Source organism: Lethenteron reissneri, chromosome 58 (genome assembly GCF_015708825.2).
Source record: "Lethenteron reissneri isolate LAM-NWPU_2019-01 chromosome 58, ASM1570882v1, whole genome shotgun sequence".
In the NCBI taxonomy this organism is placed as follows: Eukaryota; Metazoa; Chordata; class Hyperoartia; order Petromyzontiformes; family Petromyzontidae; genus Lethenteron; species Lethenteron reissneri.
The window spans coordinates 2,696,967-2,724,835 of NC_083836.1; the positions used below are offsets into that span (position 1 = coordinate 2,696,967).

Here is a 27,869-nt window from a genome sequence, read left to right on the forward strand (position 1 = left end):
GGTCACATAAGACAGTCACACACACTCGCCTCGAGATCGAGTATCAGTCTCACGTATAGATACATGACTGCATCTATGTATAGTAGAATGCCCACTGTTCATATTGTATTCTATAGACCCAGATATATATATATTGACACTCACGTGCAGACGTGTAGACTCAGATACAGATCGATACTCACACAGCCAGTCTCGTACAGAGACCCATAGACTCACAAAGAGACCCATAGAGTTCCCACAAAGCCCCAAATGGCTCACTCAGCCATAGACTCCCATAGATACCCAGAGTTCACATAGAGACCCATAGACTCCGATGGAGACCCATAGAGTTCCCACAGAGACCCACTGACTCACTCAGCCGTAGACTCCCATAGATACCCAGAGTTCACATAGAGACCCATAGACTCCGATAGAGACCCATAGAGTTCCCACAGAGACCCACTGACTCACTCAGCCGAAGACTCCCATAGATACCAAGAGTTCACATAGAGACCCATAGACTCCGATAGAGACCCATAGAGTTCCCACAGAGACCCACTGACTCACTCAGCCATAGACTCTCACAGAGACCCAAAGAGTTCCCACAGAGACCCACTGACTCACTCAGCCATAGACTCTCACAGACACCCATAGAGTTCCCACAGAGACCCACTGACTCACTCAGCCATAGACTCTCACAGACACCCATAGAGTTCCCACAGAGACCCACTGACTCACTCAGCCATAGACTCTCACAGACACCCATAGAGTTCCCACAGAGACCCACTGACTCACTCAGTCGTAGACTCTCACAGAGACCCATAGAGTTCCCACAGAGACCCACTGACTCACTCAGCCATAGACTCTCACAAAGACCCATAGAGTTCCCACAGAGACCCACTGACTCACTCAGCCATAGACTCTCACAGAGACCCATAGAGTTCACACAGAGACCCACTGACTCACTCAGCCATAGACTCTCACAGAGACCCATAGAGTTCACACAGAAACCCGTAGACGGACACGGAGGCTCATGACTGGTCACGTGAGAGACGCCATGTATCGAGAGGGACCCACAATGCAACGTGCCAGCAACGTGTCATCATCTTAGCATTCACACAAAGCGAATTGCTTCGTAGCAAAATGTTTCTGATGAATGAATGGGTCAGTCTGGTAGCCCGCACCTCCAATTAGCACGGTTGGCTGTTCACGATGCGAAAGAATTTCAACTTACACGCGATAGCTACTCATAGTGTAACTAATTCATGAGTCCAATTGATCATCAGAATGCATCTTTGAATAGAATTCTCATCATCCGATCGCTCAGTGTGAGCCCTACCATCCACCGTGTCTCCCTACTGGCCTCTCTGTTCGTGTGCCATGAATAAGGGTTGTTGCCCGAAACGTTGCCGATAATATATGTTTGCCTTCAAAGGTCACATACACGCAGAGTGTATTGTTGTTGCCGAGTGTGTTGAGTTGGTTTTGTATTGAATAACACAGATGTGTGCACACAAATAAACACAGACTCGCAGTGACCAATGGACACACACGGAGACCCAGAGACTCACGCAACCATTTTACAGACTCTGATCAACCGATAGACTTACATAGAGGCACATAATCGTAGAGGACGCAGCTTCACAGAGACCCATTGACTCTCACAGCCATAGACTTCCATCGAAACCCATAGACAAGCATGGGATCGCCATAGCTTCACACGGATACCCATAGACTCCCACTGAGACCCACAAACTCCCACTGAGACCCACATATTCCCACAGAGACCCACAGACTCCCACTGAGACCCACAGACTCCCACTGATACCCACAGACTCCCACTGAGATCCACAGACTCGCACAGAGACCCACAGACTCGCACAGAGACCCACAGACTCCCACTGAGACCCACAGACTCGCACAGAGACCCACAGACTCCCACTGAGACCCACAGACTCCCACTGAGACCCACAGACTCGCACAGAGACCCACAGACTCGCACAGAGACCCACAGACTCCCACTGAGACCCACAGACTCCCACTGAGACCCACAGACTCCCACTGGGACCCACAGACTCACACAGAGACGCGCCACACCACACACGCTGTAGGATCACCATCAGTCGAGTGGCTGCGGTGGCCACGGTGGATATCGAGAGACACGAGTGGCGTCATCCCCTTGGGGTCGTCCCTTCTTCTTCGTCCCGAGCGCCGCACGTCAACCCCCGATCACCCACGACCCTTAGCACCTCTCCCTCCCCCCACCCCCCTCCCCCCACCCCCCCCACCCGCTCCTCACACGTACCACTCGCTGTAGTTGGCGGGCAGCGGTGGAATGAGCGACGCGCCAATCATCTCAGCGTGGACGCGTCGCGCCGGCTCGCTCAGCTCCATGAGCGAGTGGGCGAGCGATACGGAGGGGCTTGCCATGCCACCACCTCCTCCTCCTCCTAACACTCCTCCACCTAACACTCCTCCACCACCTAACACTCCTCCACCTAACACTCCTCCTAATCCACCACCACCACCACCTCCTCCTCCCAATCCACCACCAAGGCCGTTGCCGTGCATCTTGCCCAGCGCGAGGTTGGTCGCGTGCGTCGTGACGGACGCGCCCGACGATGCGGAGGACGACGACGACGATGTCGAGGACGACGACGAGTGGGACGAGGAGGAGGAGGAGGTGGTGGTGGTGGGGGCTGCGGGTGTAGCGGAAGTTTCCCCCGTAGCGGAGGGGGGTTGCTGAGCCCCCATTGCGGGGGGAGTCGCTGATTCGTAGCCGGAGCTGGCGGCGGGCGACGGCTGCGAGCCCTGGGCGCTCGACTCGTGCACCTAGACGGGCACCGTCAGCATCATCAGCATTATTAAAACATCATCATCATAAGCAGCAGCATCATCGTAAGCAGCAGCATCATCAACAGCAGCATCATCATCATCAGCAGCAGCATCATAATCATCAGCATCATCATCATAAGCAGCAGCATCATCGTAAGCAGCAGCATCATCATCAGCAGCAGCATCATAATCATCAGCATCATCATCATCATAAGCAGCAGCATCATCGTAAGCAGCAGCATCATCAGCATCATTAAAAACATCATCATCATGAGCAGCAGCATCATCGTAAGCAGCATCATCATCATCAGCACAAGCAGAAGAAGATTCAACATCATCATCATCAGAGGAAGAATCAGCAGATGATGAATTAGCAGCAGCAGTAGTAGATTCGTCATCAGAAGCAGAATAATAATCATAATCACCATCAGCAACATCATCATCATAAGCAGCAGCATCATCATAAGCAGCAGCATCATCATTATAATTATCAGCATCATCATCAGCAGCAGAAGAATAATAATAATCATAATCACCATCAGCAGCAACATCATCAGCGGCGGCTGAAGAATCAGCAGTGAAAGCAACACACATTATGTATCCACTGCTAGTCGTCTCCTCTCCATCATCATCATCAGCAGTGGTTTTGACATGGTCATCATCGTCATCATCAGCAGCCTCAGCTAAAGAGCGACTCCTCCCCACGTGGTCGCCAGCTCTGCCGGTCTCGCAAGCGACGCGCGCTGATCACGACCACTGATAGGAGGGTCTCATTGATCAACCATCGATCAATGATCGATCAATGATCGATCAATGATCGATCAATGAGATCACCAATAACTATTGCGCCGCTGATGCTGCTGTGTACAGCCTGTGTGTGTGTGCATTGTGTGCGTGCGTTGTGTTTGAGTGTTCGTTGTGTTTGTGTGTGTGCGTTTTGTTTGTGTGTGTGCGTTGTGTGCGTGCGTTGTGTTTGTGTGTGTTCGTTGTGTGTGTTCGTTGTGTTTGTGTGTGTGCGTTATGTTTGTGTGTGTGTGCATTGTGTGTGCATTGTGTGTGTGCTTTGTGTGTGTTCGTTGTGTGTGCGTTTTGTTTGTGTGTGTGTGCGTTGTGTGCGTGCGTTGTGTTTGTGTGTGTTCGTTGTGTTTGTGTGTGTGCGTTGTGTTTGTGTGTGTGCGTTGTGTGCGTGCGTTGTGATTGTGTGTGCGTTATGTTTGTGTGTGTGTGTGCATTGTGTGTGTGCTTTGTGTGCGTGCGTTGTGTTTGAGTGTGTTCGTTGTGTTTGTGTGTGTGCGTTGTGTGTGTGTGTGTGTGCATTGTGTGTGTGCTTTGTGTGCGTGCGTTGTGTTTGAGTGTGTTCGTTGTGTTTGAGTGTGTTCGTTATGTTTGTGTGTGTGTGCATTGTGTGCTCGTGTGCATTGTGTGTGTGTGTGCGCGTTGTGTACGTGGGGAGTGGTAGTGGTAGCGGTTAGCGCGCACTGCTATGAAACTGGCGACCCGGATTCGATTTCGGCTCATGGCCAACACCAGTGACAGAGATTATCTGAACCGGTCCTGGGCCTCCCCTAGGTTGACTCAGCCTCAAATTGCGCAGTGTGTAAAAAAGCATCGCCACTAGGGAGACAAAGGCGGTCGGGTGTGATGCTGGCCACCCACTCCCTCGTGTGTCGTGCCGGCCTTCATAGGGGTTCGCTAACAGCACTTGCCCTAACAGTCTGTTACAGGCTATACGGGGGAGCTTTGTCCTTGTCTTTTGTGTGTATGTGTACGTTGTGTGCGTGTGGTTATAGTGTCCTAGTCCCGCCAAGCACATTCACTCGTTTACTCACCCACTCACTCACCTACCCACTCACCTATTCAACCACCCACCCACCTACTTAGTCACTCATTCAGTCGCCCCCAAACTCACCCACTCACTCGTCCACCCACCCAGAATGCCTGCTATGGATTGGGATTTGGCATAGGAGCTCGCGAGGGAGGGTAGTTCCCACCCTGGATGTTAGCGACTTCTAGGAACCATCAACTCGTTAAGTCAGCATGCACAATTCCCCGTCAACGTATGCAATGCACTTGTAATTCACAACAACCCATTAACACACAGCTACCCGTTCACCCACTCACGCGCACATCCACTCACCTACAAACCCACTCACCCCCACACACAGACGACCACTCCCCTACCCACTCACTCACACGAACACATCCACTCACCTACTAACCCACTCACCCCACACACACACAGACGCTCACTCCCCTACCCACTCACTCACACACACAGCCACTCACCTACTAACCCATTCACCCCACACACAGACGATCACTCACCTACCCACTCACTCACACACACAGCCACTCACCTACGAACCCACTCACACCCCACACACAGATGCTCACTCACCTACCCACTCCCTCACACACATCCACTCACCTACGAACCCACTCACACCCCACACACAGATGCTCACTCACCTACCCACTCACTCACACACACAGCCACTCACCTACGAACCCACTCACACCCAACACACAGATGCTCACTCACCTACCCACTCACACACACATCCACTCACCTACTAACCCACTCACCCACACCAACAGAGACGCTCACTCCCCTACCCACTCACGCACACATCCACTCACCTACGAACCAACTCACCTACACACCCCACACACACAGACGCTCACTCCCCTACCCACTCACTCAAGCACACATCCACACACCTACAAACCCACACACCCCACACACAAACGCTCACTCACCTACCCACCCACTCACGCACACATCCACTCACCTACTAACCCACTCACCCCACACACACAGACGCTCACTCACCTACCCACTCACTCACGCACACATCCACTCACCTACGAACCCACACACCCACACACGCTCACTCACCTACCCACTCACTCACGAACACACATCCACTCACCTACTAACCCACTCACCCCACACACAGACTCTCACTCGCCTACCCACTCACTCACACATCCACTCACCTACGAACCAACTCACCCACACACACACAGACGATCACTCACCTACCCACTCACTCACGCACACATCCACTCACCTACTAACCCACACACCCCACACACAGAGACACTGACTCGCCTACCCACTCACTCACGCACACATCCACTCACCTACGAACCCACACAAACGCTCACTCACCTACCCACTCACTCACGCACACATCCACTCACCTACTAACCCACTCACCCACACACACATACACTCACTCACCTCCCACTCACTCACGCACACATCCACTCACCTACGAACCCACACACCCACACACGCTCACTCACCTACCCACTCACTCACGAACACACATCCACTCACCTACTAACCCACTCACCCCACACACAGACTCTCACTCGCCTACCCACTCACTCACACATCCACTCACCTACGAACCAACTCACACACACACACACAGACGATCACTCACCTACCCACTCACTCACGTACACATCCACTCACCTACTAACCCACTCACCCACACACACAGACACTCACTCACCTACCCACTCACTCACGCACACATCCACTCACCTACGAACCCACTCACCCACACACACAGACACTCACTCACCTACCCACTCACACACAACCACATCCACTCACCTACCCACTCACACACAACCACATCCACTCACCTACGAACCCACACAGACACGCTCACTCACCTACCCACTCACTCACGCACACATCCACTCACCTACTAACCCACTCACCCACACACACAGACACTCACTCACCTCCCACTCACTCACGCACACATCCACTCACCTACGAACCCACACACCCACACACGCTCACTCACCTACCCACTCACTCACGAACACACATCCACTCACCTACTAACCCACTCACCCCACACACAGACTCTCACTCGCCTACCCACTCACTCACACATCCACTCACCTACGAACCAACTCACACACACACACACAGACGATCACTCACCTACCCACTCACTCACGCACACATCCACTCACCTACTAACCCACTCACCCACACACACAGACACTCACTCACCTACCCACTCACTCACGCACACATCCACTCACCTACGAACCCACTCACCCACACACACAGACACTCACTCACCTACCCACTCACACACAACCACATCCACTCACCTACCCACTCACACACAACCACTTCCACTCACCTACGAACCCACACAGACACGCTCACTCACCTACCCACTCACTCACGCACACATCCACTCACCTACAAACCCACTCACCCACACACACAGACACTCACTCACCTCCCACTCACTCACGAACACACCCACACAGACGCTCACCCACCCTCTATTAGATGTACTCAGCCTTGAATAAACTCGCATACCTGATGAGCGGTGTGCATTCAACCCAGGTACTGTTGGTCGTTGCCACACAAATCCCACTCCCTCGTGGTGCCGAACCAGCCTTCGTAGGCGCTCGCTAAACGCACTTGCCCCAGCGGTCTATGAAAGGCTACACGGGGGATCTTTGTCTTTGTGTTGTACTCAGTGAGAATGGGCAACTGCGGAACGAGTCATACTGACAATTCCACATTTCGACCAATGTTTATAGTATCTATACTATTATATATACTATTATATATACTATTATATATACACACACACGTATATTGTTAAGTCAGTATATATATTTCGATTTTAAGCTTTCGTGACTGCATGGATTCATATTCTTGGTTCTTTCGGTAAAGTCACGTAGAAGGGAAATAATAGAATAATAAAACATAAAACATAATAAGATAACATTTTCACGACGTTTCGGCCACAACGCAAGCAGCCGTCCTCAGGTGAAGAACAGGGCTGTCGGAAAGACAGCGTCCTAATTAACCCTGTGGCCGAAACGTCGTGAGAATTTAATCTTATTATATTTGATTTTTATTATTTTATTTTTTCCCTTCTATGTGACTTTACCGAAAGAACCAAGAATATCAGTATATATAACATTAACAGTATACGTGTAGACTGCTAAGACATTACATAGACACAAAACATAACGTTACATATATAAATAATATTTTACATAAACGCGTGTGTATATACTGTTAAAAAGAGTAAATATAGAGACAGCGTATAGCCATAACAATCTCTGTGTTGTTATAGATATGTGGAAACCCTAAAACAGTGTGCATATGTAAACAGTGCATGTGGTGATATCCATGTTTGCAGATTTATAAATATATAAGCATGTATTTAAAGACTATTTTGGCAGTCTAGTTATACAACGATATACCGTTAAATATAAACACGTGTACACAGTACTTTTAAAGGCAGTCTATAAACAGTATATGTCGTTATAACAATGTATACTGTTTCATATACTGTATACAAATGTGCATGATGTAAACACAGCATAAATAGGTGTTAGAGGGTTTATATATATAAAATCATAACACTATATCATGTCCGTGTGTGTTAATGTGTGTGCTGTGTTAATGTGTGTGTTGTGTTAATGTGTGTGTTGTGTTAATGTGTGTATTGTGTTAATGTGTGTATTGTGTTAATGTGTGTGTTGTGTTAATGTGTGTGTTGTGTTAATGTGTGTGTTGTGTTAATGTGTGTATTGTGTTAATGTGTGTATTGTGTTAATGTGTGTGCGTTGTGCGTGTTGTGTTCAGGTGTGTAGGGGGTTGTTTTACTCTGTGTGTGTGGTGTGTATTGTGTTCATGTGTGTAGGGGGTTGTTTTACTGTGTGTGTGGTGTGTATTGTGTTCATGTGTGTGCGTTGTGTGTGTTGTGTTCATGTGTGTTGGGGGTTGTTTTACTGTGTGTGTGATGTGTTGTGTTCATGTGTGTGGTGTGTTCATGTGTATGGTGTGTTATTGTGTGTATGTGCATCACGTGTATAGTGTTAATGTGTGTGGTATGTGTGTATTGTGTTAATGTGTGTATTGTGTTAATGTGTGTATTGTGTTAATGTGTGTGGTGTGTTAATGTGCGTGGTATGTTAATGTGTGCGGTATGTGTGTATTGTGTTAATGTGTGTGGTGTGTTAATGTGTGTGGTGTGTGTTGCGTTAATGTATATGCTGCGTTAATGTGGGTGGTGTGTGTATGTTGTGTTAATGTGTGTCTGTGCATCGCTTGTATAATGTTAATATGTGTGTTGTGTTAATTTGTGTACGGGGTAGTGTTACTGTGTGTATATATATTGTGTTCACGTGTGTGGTGCGTGGGTTGTGTTAATGTGTGTGTGGTGTAGTGTGTGTGTGGTGTGTGTGTGTGGTGTATGTGTGGTGTGTGTGTGGTGTGTGTGTGGTGTAGTGTGTGTGTGGTGTGTGTGTGTGGTGTATGTGTGGTGTGTGTGTGGTGTGTGTGTGGTGTGTGTGTGGTGTAGTGTGTGTGCTGTGTTAATGTGTGTGTAGTGTAGTGTGTGTGGTGTGTGTGTGTTGTGTTAATGTGTGTGGTGTAGTGTGTGTGTGTGGTGTGTGTGTGTGTGGTGTAGTGTGTGTGGTGTAGTGTGTGTGTGGTGTGTATGTTGTGTTAATGTGTGTATGTTCATCGCGTGTATAATGTTAATGTGTGTGTGGTGTAGTGTGTGGTGTGTGTGTTGTGTTAATGTGTGTATGTTCATCGTGTGTATAATGTTAATGTGTGTCTGGTGTAGTGTGTGGTGTGTGTGTGGTGTGTGTGCGTGTTGTGTTAATGTGTGTATGTTCATCGTGTGTATAATGTTAATGTGTGTCTGGTGTAGTGTGTGGTGTGTGTGGTGTGTGTATGTTGTGTTAATGTGTGTATGTCCATCGTGTGTATAATGTTAATGTGTGCGTACTGCGCGCGTGCTGTCCGCGTGTGCGCGTGCATTTAAAATCGTGCGCGTGCGGGGAGCGGTGGCGCAACAGTTAGCGCAGTGGCGATCATTTTAAAGAGTCAGTGTGACCCGCCCATATTGCCCACACATCCCCCGAGTACTTAATGCGGTGCGTAAACATCGCCACGAGGGAGACAAAGGCGGCCAGGCGTGGGTCAACCACCCACCTCGTCATGTTGTCATGTCGGACTGTATCGGGGCGATTCGCCATAACAGCACTTGCCCCAAACAGTCTGTGTAAGGACGCGCTGGGGGATCTTTGTCTATGTCCGAGTGTGTCTGCGGAGCTGTTAGCGCCACGCTGCGCTACGACGATTATTTGAACCGGTCCTGGGCCTCTCCCTAGGTCGACTCGGCCTCAAATGAGTACCTGGTGCGGTGTGCGAACATCGCCATTGGGGAGACAAAGGCGGCCGGGCGTGGTGCTGGCCACCCACCCCTTCGTGTGCCGTGCCGGCCTTCGTAGGTGCTTGATAACGGCATTTGCCCCAACAGTCTGTTGATGCTACACGGGGGATCTTTGTCTTTTCGTGTCGAGTGTGTGTTTGTGTACGAGTGTTTGTGAACCCGATTCGATTCAGAAAATTATTCCATCGTTGAAGCGAGATGTGGACGGAGGAGAATTTTGTTTTGCTAATGATGACACGAACAATGATGATGCTGATGGTGACGTCAATCACAATGACGCTGATGATGATGTAAAGAATTACGTTGCTGATGATGTTGCTTATAATGATGATGATGTGGTGCTCACATTTGACCCGATCCTCTCACCTTCGTGTGCTTGCACAGCGAACTGGGGTGCGTGTACGACTTGTCGCACACACACACACTACACTATACACTACACTACACACCACTCACACACCACACTACACACTCACACACTACACTACACACTACACTACACACCCACACACTACACTACACACTACACTACACACCACTCACACACTACACTACACTATACACTACACACTACACTCTCACCTTCATGTGCTTGCGCAGCGAGCTGGGGTGCGTGTACGACTTGTCGCACAGCTTGCACAGGTAGGGCTTGTCCGACGTGTGCACGTGCATGTGCTTCTTGCGGTCGCTGCTGTTGGCGAAACGTCGGTCGCAACCCACGAACTCGCAGCGGAACGGTTTCTCTCCTGGGGGGCGGGGGGGCGAGAGAGGGACAGAGAGGGCGGTGATCGACGCCTTCTTGTATAGAAATCGATCCGCAGTGTGTCGTGGAGAAGGGCCGTTGCCCGAAACGTCGCCGATGATATTTATATGTTTTAACGGCCACACACATGGTGGTGTTGTTGTTGTTGTCGACACGGGTCGTGTTGTTGTTGTTGTTGTTGGCTGTGCTTGTGTACCACTGCCAACGCAGCACAACATTGTTTGCGTTCAGTTTTGCCTGTCGAACATCAGCCCTGGTGATACAAAGGCGGTCGGGCGTGGCTTCAGAACACAACCCCCTACCCACCTCACCCACCCCCCAATATAGGTGCCACTCGCTAACAGCACTTGCCCCAACAGCCTGCGCAGCCTACACGGGGGATCTTTGTCTTTGTGTGGTTGTTTACAGCACGCGCGTGTGCGTGGGTAGTGTAGCGCAACGCGGCGCTACGAACCTCGCGACGATTATCTGAATCGGTCCTTGGGCCTCCCCTAGGTAGACTCAGCCTCAAATGAGTACCTGGTGCGGTGTGTAAATATCGCCACTGGGGAGACAAAGGCGGCCGGGCGTGGTGCTGGCCACCCACCCCCTCGTGTGTCATTCTGGCCTTCATTAGGTGCTCGCTAAAAGCACTTGCCCCAACAGTCTGTCACAGGCTACACGGGGGATCTTTGTCTTTGTCTTTTTTTGTTTAATAAAACGACTGCTGCTGATGAGAACACCGAACGTGGAAGCCGGACCCACGACTTTGCCTGCGTGGAATCGTTGCTGCTGATATTCTGCAAGAGCCGGCAAGAAGTCCACGTGGCTGATGGGATGCGTGAATGTGTGGTTCGTACACAAGGGCGTTCCCCGAAACGTCGGGACATCAAGGTTTTATTAAATTTATTTTAACACCGCCATTAAAAGCATTTAAATTGTTTTATTATTTAAGCGGATATTTTTATTTTATCGTTATTAATAATAGATTTTTTTTTACTTCTTCCTTGTCAGATGTCATGTAGAAAAACTCGACCGAGTAAGAACCCTGAATACACGAACAGTCCTAATTACATTTCAAAATGTAATTCGTTGCATCGTGTGCGTTAATGTTAAACAGTGGAAGTCAGTTTAAACATTTGTTAAAATAAATTGAATAATCCTACGTGAATTGTTCAAATAAATACGATAATCCTACGCGTCCAGATTTTTTTTTTTTAAACCCGAAAATGTTTCCTTCTTGACTCGAGTGATTTTATTGCGTTTGTGTTATATAGCCGACTACGTCGCGCAGTGCGCTAACCACTGCGCCACCGCTCTCTCCCCCCCCACACACAACTCACTCGCTATACACGGACACTACAAACAGCAACAACAGCTGAAACCACACACACTCCCACAGCACGCGCGAGCCTCGACACGGCGAACAGATCCTCGCCGATGCGTATAGCTGAATCGACGCAGTCAACGTACGTTTAGCGAACAGACGCGGCTAACATCGCGAACAGGCGCAGTTAGAAAAAAAGTGCGTGTCTGTGTGTGCGCGCGTGTGTGTGTTTATGAGGGTGTGTGCGCGTGTGTTTGTGCAGGTGTGTTTGTCTGCGTGTGTATGTATGTGAGCGCATATGTGTGTGTGTGTGCGCACGTGTGTGTTTATGTATCGCTAACAGCACTTGCCCCAACAGTCTGTTAAAGGTGAAAACTGTTTATGTGTGTAGGGAGCGGTGGGGCAGTGGTCAGCACGCTGCGCTATGAACCCGGTGACCCGAGTTCCATTCGTGCTCACGGATAACAGCAGTAACGCTTATCTCTACAAGTCCTGGGTCTCCCCTAGGTCGACTCGGCCTCAAATAAGTACTTGGTATGGTGTGTGAACATCGCTACTACAGAGACAAAGGCGGCCGAGCGTGGTGCTGGGCACCCACCACCTCGTGTGCCGTTCTGGTATTAGTTGGTGCTCGCTCGCAGCACTTGCCCCAACAGTCTGTTAGAGCTATCCGGGGGATATCTGCCTTTGTATGTTATGAACATTCGTATGTTGATGACATTGTTATTCGATCAAAAAATATTACATCCGTTAAAATAAATTGCACAGAGTTACGTGGTCATTGAACACCATTATCATCATCATCACAATCAGCAACATCAACAACATCACGACCATCATAACCTCTCCAAACTCACTCCCTGCACGCACAATCACGCACCATCGTTCTGCTGATGATGATGATGAACGTTGATGATAATGATGCTGATGGTGTCGATGATGATCATTACGAAGGTTATGATGTTGATGGGGTTGATGGTGATGATGGAGGAGTCTGGATCTCGGTTCAAACGCGACACTCAGTGAGAGCCACCGAGATCGTGTGAAGCTACCCCAACAACAACAACAACTACAATAACCAGATTCTACAACCACAACAACAACCAATGTCCACAACTTTAACAACAATCACAACACCAAGCACAACAACCAGATTCTACTACAACAACTACAACACCAACAACCACAACAACTATTTTTACGACTGCAACAACTATTACTACAACTAAAACTGCCATAACTACGATGACTACACTAACTACTGTAACCGTATGAATGCATTTCCTTAATATTTAATTTCGCACACACACGCACTGCATATAAAGTCACACGAGCTAATGAATCAATTAAGAAAATTAATTGCAATTGTATATTTCACTGTTGAATATGAAATGCTGTTTGTCCATGGCAGAAGGGGAGTTTAATAGAAATGAATTGATTTATATACTGCACACAATGCATATAAATTAATTATACAGCAGTGGATGAAGGTTACGCTAATTTAATTACGTTTTATATAGTATATGCATATATTGTAAATAATCTTACGACTCAACTGCTCGATGGATGATCTCATCACACACGTGGGAGAGTTGTTTGACCATACTTCGCCATTCTGGTCAATGGGGATTTTGTATGGTTATTTAAACGTGTAGTGTGCGTATATACATACACAAAACGTATGAATTAACGTCGCTCAAACCTGGCTTAGGATGTACAAATAGAGTTGAAATAGTGAAATAGATAATTGCAATTAATTATCTGAATAGGCTAATTAATTTATATTTAAACCGTAAAACACTTTGATGAAAGCGAACGCAATTATGCATTAGAATCCAAGCTCATTTGCATGTGCGCATTTACATATTCGCATTGATAATCAGTTGTAATTGTTTTTCCTATAACAAAGACAAAGCTCCCCTGGATAGCCTTAACATACTTTTGGGGCAAGTGCTGTTAGCAAGTAGCACCTATGAAGGCCGGCACTGCACATGAGGGGGTGGGTGGCCAGCACCACGCCCGGCCGCCTTTGTCTCCCCAGTGGCGATATTACCCATCGCGCCAGCTACTCATTTGAGGCCGAGTCGACCTAGGGCAGGCCCGGACTCGTCAACGATGTGGGGCCATGAGCGGGAATAGGAGTCGGTCCGCCGGGTTAGTTCGCGAAGTGACCTAACCGCTGCGCCACCGCTCCCGACACAAACACTTATAACACACACACAACACGCACACGCGTGCACGATATACACAACAGAGACAAAAGCTCACCCAATGTGTTCACAAACATTCATGAACATACATCGATTACAACATTCATACACACACCGATACGTACATACATATGCACATATACACACACGTAAAGACACATATATATACACAATGGCAAAGAAGAAGAGCCCCCGTATAGCCTTAACAGACTGTAGGGGCAAGTGCTGTTAGCGAGCACCTATAAAGGCCGAGACGGCACACGAGGGGGTGGGTGGTCAACGCCACGCCCGGCCGCCTTTGTCTCCCTAGTGACAATGTTTACACACCGCACCAGGTACTCATTTGAGGCTGAGTCGACCTAGGTGAGAGGCCCAAGACCGGTTCAGATAATCGTCACCGGTATTGGCCGTGAGCGGGAATCGAACCAGGGTCGCCAGGTTCGTAGCGCTAACCGCTACACTACCGCACACGCACACACATATATACATACACACTACGCAGATATGCACATAGTAATTAAGTTACATTTCGATTTAAAGCTTTCGTGACTGCAGGGATTCATCTTCTTGGTTCTTTCGGTAAAGTCACGTAGAAGGTAAATATTAAAATAATAAAAATGAAACATAATAAAATAAAATAGTTTTATTTTTATTATTTTATTATTTCCCTTCTACGTGACTTTACCGAAAGAACCAAGAAGAGTAATTAAGTTATTTTTCATTGACTAATTCTACCACCCCTCCCCCCCCTCTCATTTACACCCTCCCCCATCACCCCCCCTACCCCCTCACCCCCACCCCCCCATCTCTCATGTACCCCCGGTGCTTTCGACGTCCTCATCGACACCTCTTGGTGATGCTAATGCGGCTGGCAGGAGATGAGGGATCTAGTCCCGGGTTTTGTGTTGGCGAAAGTAGTCGCGCTGAGTACCATTAGCATGAGAAGCGAGGAGCTGGGGTGGTGGAGGAGGGAGGGTGAAGAGTGGGGAGATGGGGGAGGGGAGGGGGAGGAGGGGAGGGGCGACTGCCTCGTCTTGATGGGATCAATCCTCCCTCCACACACAGTGATCCCATCGCAACAACAGCAGCAGCAACAAGCACAACCACCACAACTCACAACAACAACAACTAACACGGTCTGTGAAACAACAGCAGCAGCAACAACAACCACCACAACTCACAACATCAACTAGTACGGTCTGTGAAACAACAGCAGCAGCAGCAACAACCACCACAACTCACAACAACAATACAACAGGCACGGTCTGCAAAACAACAACAGCAGCAGCAACAACCACAACTCACAACAACAACAGCAGCAGCAACAACCACAACTCACAACAACAACAGTAGCAACAACAACCACAACTCACAACAACAACAGTAGCAACAACAACCACCACAACTCACAACAACAACAAACGCGTGGCTATGCCTGACTGACGATGATGATCGCTTAGCGCTGCTGACGGGACGATCGCTCCCTTACCAAATCTCAGACTGACAATGTTGATTTGACATCGGAGGAATCCGATGAGCTATGAATCAAATTTTTGCCACGGATATCGCAGTAGTTTTAAATATGTACTCAACTATATGCTCCCCCCACCCGTCTCCCTCTTTGAAGAGAACCACGTACCGAAACGTCGACGAGAAGGCACTTCCACGCACACAACACGCACACGCGCTACAAGTTGAACTCTTGTTTGCGTAACGCAGCAGCAGCAGCATCATCTCGCAGACGATGTCATTATTGAAACATTAATTATAACGCAGTTGTATCAGCCGTGGCGACAGCAGCTTCAGCACATTACAACCAGAATTATTTATAAGAATAAAAACAATTGTATCAGCAACACCAAATACAAAGACCCCCCTCCCCCCCCCGTATAGCCTCAACAGACTGTTGGGGCAAGTGCTTTTAGCGAGCACCTATGAAGGCCGGCACGGCACACGAGAAAGTGGGTGGCCAACACCACGCCCGGCCGCCTTTGTCTCCCTAGTGGCGATGTTTTTACACACCGTACCAGCTACTCATTCGAGGCTGAGTTCATCTAGGAGAGGCCCAGGACCGGTTCAGATAATCGTCACCGGTTATTGGCCGTTGAGCGGGAATCGAACTCGGGTCTCCGGGTTCGTAGCGCATCGTAGCGCTGACCGCTACACCACCGCTCCCCACCACCAAAACACCACAACCACCACCAGCACCACCAGCAGCAACAGCAACAACGGATCAAATAGCATCATCAGCATCATCAGCATCATCAGCCGCTTAGACTCGAATTTAGGTGAACCCGGCCGCCAGCTGATAGCGGGCGACTTGCGGGGGGGGGGGGTAGTGAGCGACTCGGGGGGGTAGTGAGCGACTTGCGGGGCGAGGGTGGACGACTCGGGGGGGGTAGTGGGCGATTTGGTGGGGGGGGTAGTGAGCGACTTGGTTAAGGGGATAGTGGACGACTCGGGGGGGTAGTGAGCGACTTCGGGGGGGGGGGTTAGTGGTCGACTCGGGGGGGGGTAGTGGACGACTCGGGGGGGGGGGGTGGACGACTCGGGGGGGGTAGTGGACGACTTCGGGGGGGGGTAGTGAGCGACTCGGGGGGGTGTAGTGAACGACTTCGGGGGGGGTAGTGGGCGACTCGGGGGAGTGTAGTGAACGACTTCGGGGGGGTGTAGTGAACGACTTCGGGGGGGGGGGGGTAGTGGGCGACTCGGGGGGGGGGGGGTAGTGAGCGACTTGGTGGAGGGGATAGTGGACGACTCGGGGGGGGTAGTGAGCGACTTCGGGGGGGGGGTTAGTGGTCGACTCGGGGGGGGGTAGTGGACGACTCGGGGGGGGGGTGGACCACTCGGGGGGGGGGGTAGTGGACGACTTCGGGGGGGGTTAGTGGTCGACTTGCGGGGGGTAGTGGGCGACTCGGCGGGGTAGTAAGCGACTTGCGGGGGGGGTAGTGGACGATTCGGGGGGGGTAGTGGACGACTCGGGGGGGGGGGGGTAGTGGGCGACTCGGGGGGGTAGTAAGCGACTTGCGGGGGGGGTAGTGAGCGACTTGGTGGAGGGGATAGTGGACGACTCGGGGGGAGGGGTGGACGACTCGGGGGGGGGGTGGATGACTCGTGGGAGGGGGTAGTGGACGACTCGGGGGGGGGTAGTGGACGACTCGGGGTGGCGGATCTCTGCGTTGGCGCCGCTGTTTGTGTTCGCCGACCAAACGCGAGCGACGCTGCGGCGCGTTGCTCGTTTTGCTCGTGAAAGGACACGATTCATCAGTTCATCGCTAAATGAAATCAAACATCTCGCGCATTTTTATTGGCGCATTCATTAATGGCGCGACCGTCTCGGGTTCTAACGAGAGGCGTGCGAATAGAGGGGGAGAGGCAGTGTGCGTACGTGTGTACGTGTGTGTATGTGTGTGTCCGTGCGTGTGTGTGTACATTTGTGAATGGGTGTGTGTGTGTCCATGCGTGTGTGTGCGTACATTTGTGTATGCGTGTGTGTGTACATTTGTGTATGCGTGTGTGAGTACATTTGTGAATGTGTGTCCGTGTACATTAATATGCGTATGTGTGTGTACATTTGCGTACGCGTGTGTCCATGTGCATGCTTGTGTGTGCGTGCATGTGCGTGTGTGTGTGCATGCGTGTGTGTGCATGCGCGTGTGTGTGTGCCTGCGCGTGTGTGCATGTATGTGTGCGTGAATGCGTGTGTGTACCTGGTGCGGTATGTAATAAGCATCGCCCCTAAGGGAGACAAAGGCGGCCGGGCGTGGTGCTGACTACCCAACCATTCTCGTGTGTGCCACAGTGCCGCCTTTCACGAGGTCCTGCGACTCGCTAACAGCACTTGCCCCAACAGTCTGTTAAGGCTGCACGCTTATAAACGATGTTTAAACTAAAACAAGAGACATGGTGAACATCCTACGTTGTTGCACTTATTAAAAAGTGACACATTTAAAATGTGGCCACTCTACTGCTACTATGCACGGAGGGAAAGTCTCAGCAAAGTGAACGCAATCTATCACCAATCCAATGGCACACGATTGTCCGTCCGAAATATATTCATCGCATGATGCCCGTGATGCAGTCATTGTTAGTCTGTGGATGGTGGACGATGGGGCAATCGACTCATCTGGACGAGCTGTTCTCACGATGCACCACCAACTACGGAACGTACCGAGCGCGTTCAGGGTTTCGGCACGATCACCCCTCGCTGCGTTTCTACATCGCGGAGTGTGGCACCGATCTGGGATTGATTGGGTACCCCAGTCGAGGAGTGAAGTACACCCCCTGTAAAAAAAATAGTGGCCCAGAAATAAAATATTTAATTGCCTCGGCCAGTTTGTATTATCTGCTTACCCCGGGGTACCGTCATGAGGATCAAATGATTACCTTTGAAATCGTGTGTGTGTGTGTGTATATATGTATCTTCAAACACAAATAATAAAGATGCCGCGTTTAGCCTCAGCAGACTGTTGGGGCAAATTCTTCATGAGGTGGAGGGGGGTGGGTGGTGATGGGCAACACCACCCAGTGGCGATGTTTACAAGTAGCACCAGGTACAGCTACTAATTTGAGGCCGAGTCGACCTAGGGGGGGGGGCGCAAAGAGGGCCAAGAACCGGTTCTGATGATTGCCCGCGTGGTGTTGGTGGTGTTGGTGTCCGTGAGTATGAATCGAGCTCGGTCCGTAGCGCAGCGCGCTAACCGCTACACTACCGCTACCCACACATATATCGATCATATATATCGATCATATAAATCGATCATATATATACACACACATGTACTTGAACGACCCCGATATATATACACACACGACTTTACGGCTCGCGAGTGTTGTTGCTGTTGCTGCTGCTGCTGCAATGAGTGTTACATTTTAATGTTTGCGTGCGTGTGTTCCACGACTAAAATCAACGCGACAAATATGCTTGCAAACATTTGTTCGATCCACTGCTGGATGAAGTCTGCCCCACCCCTCCGTGTGGGTCATGGATGGAGGGAGGGAGGGGAGGGAGGGGAGGGAGGGGAGGTATTAACCATACTTCACCAATCCCGCTCATTGTTTTTGCGCCAAATGTGTTGCTGTTGAACGATTTGTAAGGCATCAACTTTGGGGGTGGTCACTGATGTAAGCCGGGAATTTGAAACAACTCAGGTGGGGGAGGCGGGAGGGGGTGACCAGATGTTTACTACCTCGCCTGGTCTACAGGATTTGAAGTTTTCGTGACTGCAAGGATCCATACTCGTTGGTTCTTTCGGTAAAGTCATGTCGGTAAAGAAAAGAAAAGAAACAGCTTTTCGCTGTGGTTGTCCCACCTGATGACGGACGCTTGTGTTGTGTCAGAAACGTCGTGATTTAATTTATTGTATTTACCTGTGTGACTTTACCGAAAGAACCAAAGAGTATGGTCTACAGGAGATCGTGGGTTCGATCCCGACCCTTGCGCCTGCTGCTGTATATTTGAAGTTTGCGTGTCTCTTCTCTCTTACCCAGTAGTGAGATGTAAACTACCTCGCCTGGTCTACAGGAGATCGTGGGTTCGATCCCGACCCTTGCGCCTGCTGCTGTATATTTGAAGTTTGCGTGTCTCTTCTCTCTTACCCAGTAGTGAGATGTAAACTACCTCGCCTGGTCTACAGGAGATCGTGGGTTCGATCCCGACCCTTGCGCCTGCTGCTGTATATTTGAAGTTTGCGTGTCTCTCTCTCTTACCTAGTGGTGAGATGTTAACTACCTCGCCTGGTATGCAGGAGATCGTGGGTTCGATCCCGATCCTGGCGCCTGCTGCTGTATATTTGAAGTTTGCGTGTCTCTCTGTCCCTCTCTCTCCCCGTGGTCGCGTGGATTTTTCTCCAAGTTCTCCAGTTTTTCCCCCCTCCGCATTTAGAAACGCGCCTTAAAAAGTATCCGAGCTGCTACTAGAAATGCCCACGCGATGAAAAGCCCACTTCGTCGAGCTATCATTAGTGATTGCCAGGTCGCTTCTGATAGAATACCTCTATAGAGCTCAGTAGGCTTTTCCTGTTAAAATAAAAGCACTTGTTTCGTTTTTAGTTTTAATTGAACAACTTCTCCAAGGCCTTACAAACTATATATATATATTTTTAAATCATCGTAATTATAATCAATCACGATTATAGATTACGCGATCATCATCAGCATCATCATCATCATCACGATCCATGGGGTAGATTGCCCCTGGAATTGTCCCATGCACATTTCGTGATTTGATGTTTCCACGTTTCTTCTCCTCCGCCCGTCTCGTGCCAACAAAGCAACGCTTCGCGGTTGTGATTACAGCGAGCGCTCCACTTTAACTACATCAATAATTCGTCTCATTTGTTCATTCCATTATTATTATTATTAATAACGCGAACTGCTTTGAGGGCGACTACTACTGCTGCGACTCGTACACAGTGTTCACAAGACCAACCACTCCGCCCACCTGGAAAAGGGAACACAATTTGGGTTGTGTTCGTGTGTGTGTGTGTTGGTGCGTGTGTGTTGGTGCGTGTATGTTCGTGTGTGCGTGGGTGTTCGTGTGTGCGTGTGTTGGTATGTGCGTGTGAGCGCGTGTTGGAGTGTGTGTTGGTGTGTGTGTTGGTGTGTGTGTTGGTGTGTGCGTTCGTGTGTGCGTTCGTGTGTGCGCGTGTGTTCGTGTGTTGGTGCGTGTGTGTGTGTTCATGTGTGTGTGTTCATGTGTGTGTGTTCATGTGTGTGTGTGTTCGTGTGTGTGTGTTCGTGTGTGTGTGTTCGTGTGTGTGTGTTCGTGCGTGTCTTCGTGTGTGCGTGGTGTGTTGGTGCGTGTGTGTGTGTGTTCGTGTGTGTGTGTGCTTTACTGTGCGTTCGATTCCCGCCACACTGACGATTATCTAAAGCGGTCCTGGACCTCCCCTAGGTCGACTGAGCCTCAAAATGAGTCACCTCGTGCTGTGTGTATAAACATGGTCACTGGGGGGGGGGGAGACAAAGGCGGCCGGGGGTGGTGCTGGTCACCCACCCCCTCGTGTGCCGTGCCGGCCCTAATTTGGTGCTACTCGCTAACAGCACTTGCCCCCCCCCAAACAAATCTGTTAAGGCTATACGGGGGATCTTTGTCTTTGTTATATCCGTCGATTCGTGTACACGAGGACCCTGGCTGCTAATGCGACGTAGCGGGTGGACATTTGAACCACATTCTGTCCACGTGGAGTACACGCAATCATCACCATCTTCTTCAACATCATCATCATCACCAGCAGCAGCAGCGGCAGCAGCAGTGGTGGTAGCCATGGTCAATCCAGCGCTGTATGAAGCCCCCCCCCCCCATCCGCCACAACACATTCCGCAACAAAATAAATAAAATAAAAATATATATATGATCGGCGACGTTTAGGGCAATATCCCTCTCTTGATAGCACGTGGTATCATCACGATCATCATCGTAACAAGAACGCACGTGGTACAATGTTGTCTTTCACGCGAATATAACTCTACATTTGGTTTAGGATGTGTTAGATAATTAGAAAAAGAACACAGACAAAGCTCCCCCGTATAGCCTGTAACAGACTGTTGGGGGTAGTGCTGTTAGCGAGTAGCACCTATGAAGGCCGGCACGGCACACGAGGAGGTGGGTGACCAGCACCACGCCAGGCCGCCTTTGTCTCCCAGGTGACGATGTTTACAACACACCGCACCAGGTACTCATTTGAGGCCGAGTCGACCTAGGGGAGGGCTCAGGATCGGTTCAGATAAATATAATTGTCATCGGTGTTGGTTGCCGTGAGCGGGAATCGAACTCGGGATCGCCGGGTTCGTAGCGCGGAGCGCTAACCGCTGCACCACCGCTCCCCATATATTTACATAAAAAATGCAAAGATCCGCCGTTTAGCCTTAACAAACTGTAGGAGCGAGTGCTGCTAGCGAGCACCAATGTACAAAGATCCCCCATATAGCCTTAACAGACTGTAGGGGCAAGTGCTGTTAGCGAGCACCTATGAAGGCCGGAACGGTACACGAGGGGGTGGGTGGCCAGCACCACGCCCGACCGCCTTTGTCTCCCCGTGGCGATGTTTACACACCACAAAAGGTACTCATTTCAGGCTGAGTCGACCTAGGTCAGGCCCAGGACCGGTTCAGATAATCGTCACTGGTGTTGGCCGTGAGCGGGAATCGAACCCGGGTCGCTAGGTTCATAGCGCAGCGCGCTAACCGCTACACTATCGCTCCCCCACACACGTACACACACACACACACACGTACACACACACACACGTACACACACGTACACACACGTACACACACACACGTACACACAAACTGTAAATACATATTCACGTCGTATTTCGACAAATCCCGTGCAACTTTGCACAACACTTTCTGTGCCAATCCCAAAAATAGTCTTAAAGGCGACGACCGATAATATCATTCGATAGCGTCGTTAACTTACGCGGCACAAATCACAACCACCACCTACAACACTAACAACAACAATAACAGCGACAACAACAAACGGGTCCGTGCAAAGCTGCCGGATTACGCGTCCAAATGGAAGTTGAATTCCACGACTTCGGGGTCGTTTTACACGTTTCAAATTTCTCATCGATTCGCTTGGCGACCGCAGCGAGAAACATCGAGTTCAGCCGGGATGTTGAGGTTTGGGAATTCTCAACAGAGAAGGTCCTCCCTCCCCTCCCTCCCCAAATAAAAACTCTGAACGTCCGAGGAACGTTATATCCACGTCTTTCTCCCTGAATGAGAACCACACTCGTTCACGCTCTCATTCACTCACGAATGAATTCATCGCGTTCATTCACCCACGTATTCATTCACTCAGTCGCTCACAGATTCACTCGGTCAACTCGCTCGCTCACGTCACCCACTCGCTAATCGACCCGTTCATTCATTCACTCGCCAATTCACTCACTCACCAATGCATACACTCACTAATTCACCCATTGTTTAATTCAATTAAACCTCTATTTCACACACGTGCATTGCTTAACGTACAATTCGCTCACGCATCGATTCGGTTAATCACTCACACGCGTACACACATTAGCAACTCGTTCACTCACTCATTCACTCACTAATTCATTCACTCATTCACTCACTCACTCAACTCGTTCACACAAAACATCACACCGGCGAGCGCGTGGTGTTCGCCAACCCACGAGGGTTAGGAATGATTTGTCGAACCAAAAGAAATCGCTCATTCGTTCGATGATTCAATCACCCGCTCACGCACTCATTCACTCGCTCACGAATTCATTCACTCACTCAACCATTCACTCACTCACTCAATCATTCACTCGCTCACCCATTCACTCACCCGCTCACGAATTCACTCACTCACTCAACCATTCACTCGCTCGCTCACGAATTCACTCACTCACTCAACCATTCACTCGCTCGCTCACCCATTCACTCGTTCACTCAACCATTCACTCGCTCACCCATTCACTCGCTCGCTCACGAATTCACTCACTCACTCAACCATTCACTCGCTCGCTCACCCATTCACTCGCTCACTCACCCATTCACTCGCTCATTCAACCATTCACTCACTCACCCATTCACTCGCTCGCTCACCCATTCACTCGCTCACCCATTCACTCGCTCACCCATTCACTCACTCACCCATTCACTCACTCGCTCACCCATTCACTCGCTCACCCATTCACTCGCTCACCCATTCACTCGCTCACCCATTCACTCGCTCACCCATTCACTCACTCGCTCAACCACTCGCTCGCTCGCCATTCACTCGCGCATCAATTCATTCGCCATTAATTCACTCGCTGACCCATTCACTCTCTTACCCATATCCTCAGAATGGACGCGGGATTATTTATCGCTGACGAGGGTAGCCAACACGACAGCCAGAGGGCTCGAGAAACACAACGAAAAATTCATCATCACCCTCTTCGTCTGCCATGGTCAATCTACCGCTGGATGATGACCCCCGCCCCCCCATTCCCGCATCAAACCGTCGAGATATAATGTAATGAACGCACATCTGAAATAAAATTTTAGGCTCTAATAATTACAATTTTCTTATATTCTGCCTCTATTAAGGGGCTTTCACGCTCTGTCTCGATTATAGGCGAGGGGCGGGGGCGATTAATCCTGACCATACTTCACCACAGTGGTCGACGCAGAGATGGGAGGAGTTCAGATGTGTTTTGTTATTAATATTATTAATATTATAGATCCTGTCGCCTCGGTCACACTGCCGCGGTGCCCTAACCACTGCGCCACCGCTCCTCCACCAATATCGTAACGTGGCGAGATGTTGTCCATAGCCTTAGCCGAATGTTTCATTGCCTGGTGTTTGTACATCGTCTGATATCGGTGCATTAACTGGTTATAATCTTTAGATAATCTGATATCCGTGCATCATCTGGTAGCATCTGTACATCTGGTATCCGTGCATCATCTGATATCATCTGTACATCTGATACGGTGCCAATTCACGACTTTTGCAAGCGTATACATTACACGTTTGTGTGTATATATATATATACCTACAAAAAAAACAAAGATCCCCCATATAGCCTTAACAGACTGTAGGGGCAAGTGCTGTTAGCGAGCACCTATGAAGGCCGGCACGGTACACGAGGGGGTGGGTAGCCAGCACCACGCCCGACCGCCTTTGTCTCCCTATTATACACCTACCTACATATACACAGGCGTAAGTGTATACATATGTTTACGTATATATACACACACACGTGTGTGCGTATGATCGTTTCTCATCACAGTCAACCGTGATCGATCCATTGCTAGACTATTGCTCCCCCCTCCCCCGTGTATCTTACACCCCCCTAAAATAGGTAATCAATCTCACCCCCCCCCCTCAACCTCCACCATCACCTAGCCCCCCAATCGTCACCCCCACGATTGTCATAGACTGCGTTCTATCCACGGCTTTGCTACCAAACTCCGCGAAATCGCAGTCGTCAATAGCTCTGCGCTGAAGACAACGCCAACGTTACCACCGGCGACGTTTCGGGTGGAGGGGGCCTCCTGCATAGCACGCGAGGTTGGTTACTGTTGGAGTGGGGGTCCCTGGACTTAGACCCCGACCCGCTAAAAAGTGTAGTCCCCCACCCCACACCCCCCCCCTCCCCACCCACAACAAACCTCACGACCCCCCCCTCAACCCCCCCACTCGCACCGCCAGCCCCGCCCCCCCGCTCCTTCACCCGTGTGAGTCCGCTGGTGGATGTGGAGGTTTTCGGAGCGAGCGAAGACCGCCCACTCCTCACTCACCCACTCACTCACCCACTCACTCACCCACTCACTCACTCACCCACTCACTCACCCACTCACTCACCCACTCACTCACTCACCCACTCACTCACTCACCCACCCACTCACCCACCCACCTTCCAACGTTCACTCACTCACTCGTTCACCCACTCTTTCACTCACCCACCCACTCGTTTACTCACTTATCCACCCACTCGTTCATCCACTCGTTCGCCCACCCACCCACTCGTCCACTCACCCACCCACTCGTTCGTCCACCCACCCACTCGTTCACCCACCCACACACCCACCCGTCCCTCACCTGTGTGCGTCCTCTTGTGGATCTTGAGATTCTCGGAGCGAGCGAACACTTTGCCGCACGCGGGGAAGGGGCACGGGAACGGCTTCTCGCCCGTGTGCACCCTGATGTGGTTCACCAGCTTGTACTTGGCCTTGAAGGGCTTCCCCTCACGGGGACACTCGTCCCAGTGGCACACGTGGTGAGCCGCCTCGGGACCTCCAATGTGCTCCACACTCACGTGCGTCACCAGCTCGTGCATGGTGCTGAACGTCTTGGAGCAAGGCTTCGATGGCTGCCCGCCGCCGCCACCACAACCACCACCACCTCCTCCTCCTCCGGGCTCCGGTTCAATCCACTTGCACACAAGCTCCTCCTTGATGGGCTGCCGCATGTATCGGAAGAATGCCCCAGCGCCCGCGTGGTGAGCCATCATGTTGAGCGGCCCGTAGCCGTGGTGGTGCGGGTGGTGGTGCGGGTGGTGGTGGTGCGGGTGGTGGTGGTGAGGATGGTGGTGCGGGTGGTGGTGGTGAGGGTGCAACGCGCTCGCCGTCACGGCGCCGTACGCGTCGGAGCGCGGGCTCGCCGCGCCGATCTGGTGATGGTGAGCGTGGTGAGGGTGGTGGTGAGCGTGGTGGTGAGCGTGGTGGTGAGGGTACTGGTGGTGAGCTTCCGGCCGCACGTACAGCTCCCCTCCCGGGATGCTCAGCCGCATTTGTCCGGCAGCGGCCGCAGCCGCCACTGCCGCCGATTGATCGTGAAGTCCCGGAAAGATGATGCCACCACCACCACCACCACCACCCCCGGCTCCACCACCACCACCTCCTCCTCCACCCCCTCCAACGTCCGCGTGCCCGTGGTGGTGAGGGTGGTGGTGAGCGTACGGCGGCGGGTGATGGTGGCTGCTGTGAGGGTTGAGGCCACCACCACCAACACCACCGCCGCCACCACCACCACCACCGCCGCCGATGGACGCTTGTAAGATGCCTCCGTGCTGGGACGCGGCGCCGGCGGCAGCGGCGGCAGCAGCGGCCGCGGCTGCAGCTGCGACGTCTCCCAGGCCGCGGTTGCGGAACAGAAAGTCCCGCGTCGAGTTGAACGCCACCGCCGCTGCTGCCGCGGCCCCGTAGGAGCCCACGTGCGGCGAGCCGTGCCCGCCTAGCGGCGTGCCCGAGGGGTGAGCGTAGGCGCCAGTCGGTTGTGACGAGAAGACACCCTGCGATCCACCACCAACTCCACCACCGCCGCCGCCAGCTCCGCTACCTCCGACGCCGTTCCCCGTGGCGGCAGCCGCAGCTGCGGCCGCTGCCGCCGCTGCGATGTCGTGATGGTGGTGGTGGTGGTGGTGCGACGCTGCAGACGAAGACGACGACGCAGCAGACGACGATCCCAGCTTGAACGCGGCGCCCAGGTGGTGGTGGTGATGGTGGTGATGGGGGTCCCCGAAGACGCCACCGAGTCCCATTCCTGAGCCACAGTCGCCGCGGTCACCGCCGATTCCTCCGCCTCCGTCGCCCCCCGCTTGGAGTCTCGCGGTAGGGGGTGGGTACCCGCTTAGCGTCGACGGGTACTGCGCTCCGCTTTCCAGTAGCATGGCCATGGACGATGTTGCGCGCGTGCGAGCGCTCCCTCTCTCGCTCTCTTCCTCGCTCTCTCTCTTTCGATCGTTCGCTCTCTGTTCTTCTCGCTCTCTTCGCTCTCTCTCTCTCGGAGCTCTCTCTTAGCTCTCTCTTAGCTCTCTCTCCGTGTGTCTCGGTCCCTCGCTCTGTGCTTGCACTCGCGCGCGCGCGCGAGACTCTCAGCGCGCGGGTGAATGTTCGAGTCTCTGTTGTTGTGGTCGCGCTTGCCTCGTGTTCGGATCGTTGTTGTTGTTGTGTTTGGTTGTTTGTTTGTTGTTGTTGTTGAGAACGCCAAGTCCGGAAGAATGAGGAGCAAATGAGGTGTGTTCAACAACTGGAGGCAGGAGGTCGCTAAATCTCGCTCGCGCTCGCGAAAA

The 27,869-nt window shown here is 51.2% G+C and overlaps 1 protein-coding gene across 1 annotated transcript; it reads right to left on the reverse strand.

Moving 5' to 3' along the window:
• Positions 1–2,274: 2,274 nt before the first annotated feature.
• LOC133357490 (zinc finger protein ZIC 1-like) lies at positions 2,275–27,869 on the reverse strand. Its single transcript, XM_061575451.1, has 3 exons — positions 25,898–27,869; positions 10,650–10,813; positions 2,275–2,811 (listed from the first exon to the last, which is right to left on the reverse strand). Exons 1-3 carry the CDS (start codon positions 27,471–27,473, stop codon positions 2,275–2,277), a joined length of 2,277 nt encoding a protein of 758 aa, XP_061431435.1. The 5' UTR covers positions 27,474–27,869.

Coding starts and splice junctions, on each gene's coding strand:
- LOC133357490 (XM_061575451.1), bottom strand. CDS start 27,473: ATGGCCATGCTACTGGAAAGCGGAGCGCAGTACCCGTCGACGCTAAGC. Junction 10,814..25,897: donor CCACAAGAGGACGCACACAG/GTGAGGGACGGG, acceptor CCCGCCCCCCAG/GAGAGAAACCGTTCCGCTGC. Junction 2,812..10,649: donor CGCTGCGCAAGCACATGAAG/GTGAGAGTGTAG, acceptor GTGCCCGTCTAG/GTGCACGAGTCGAGCGCCCA.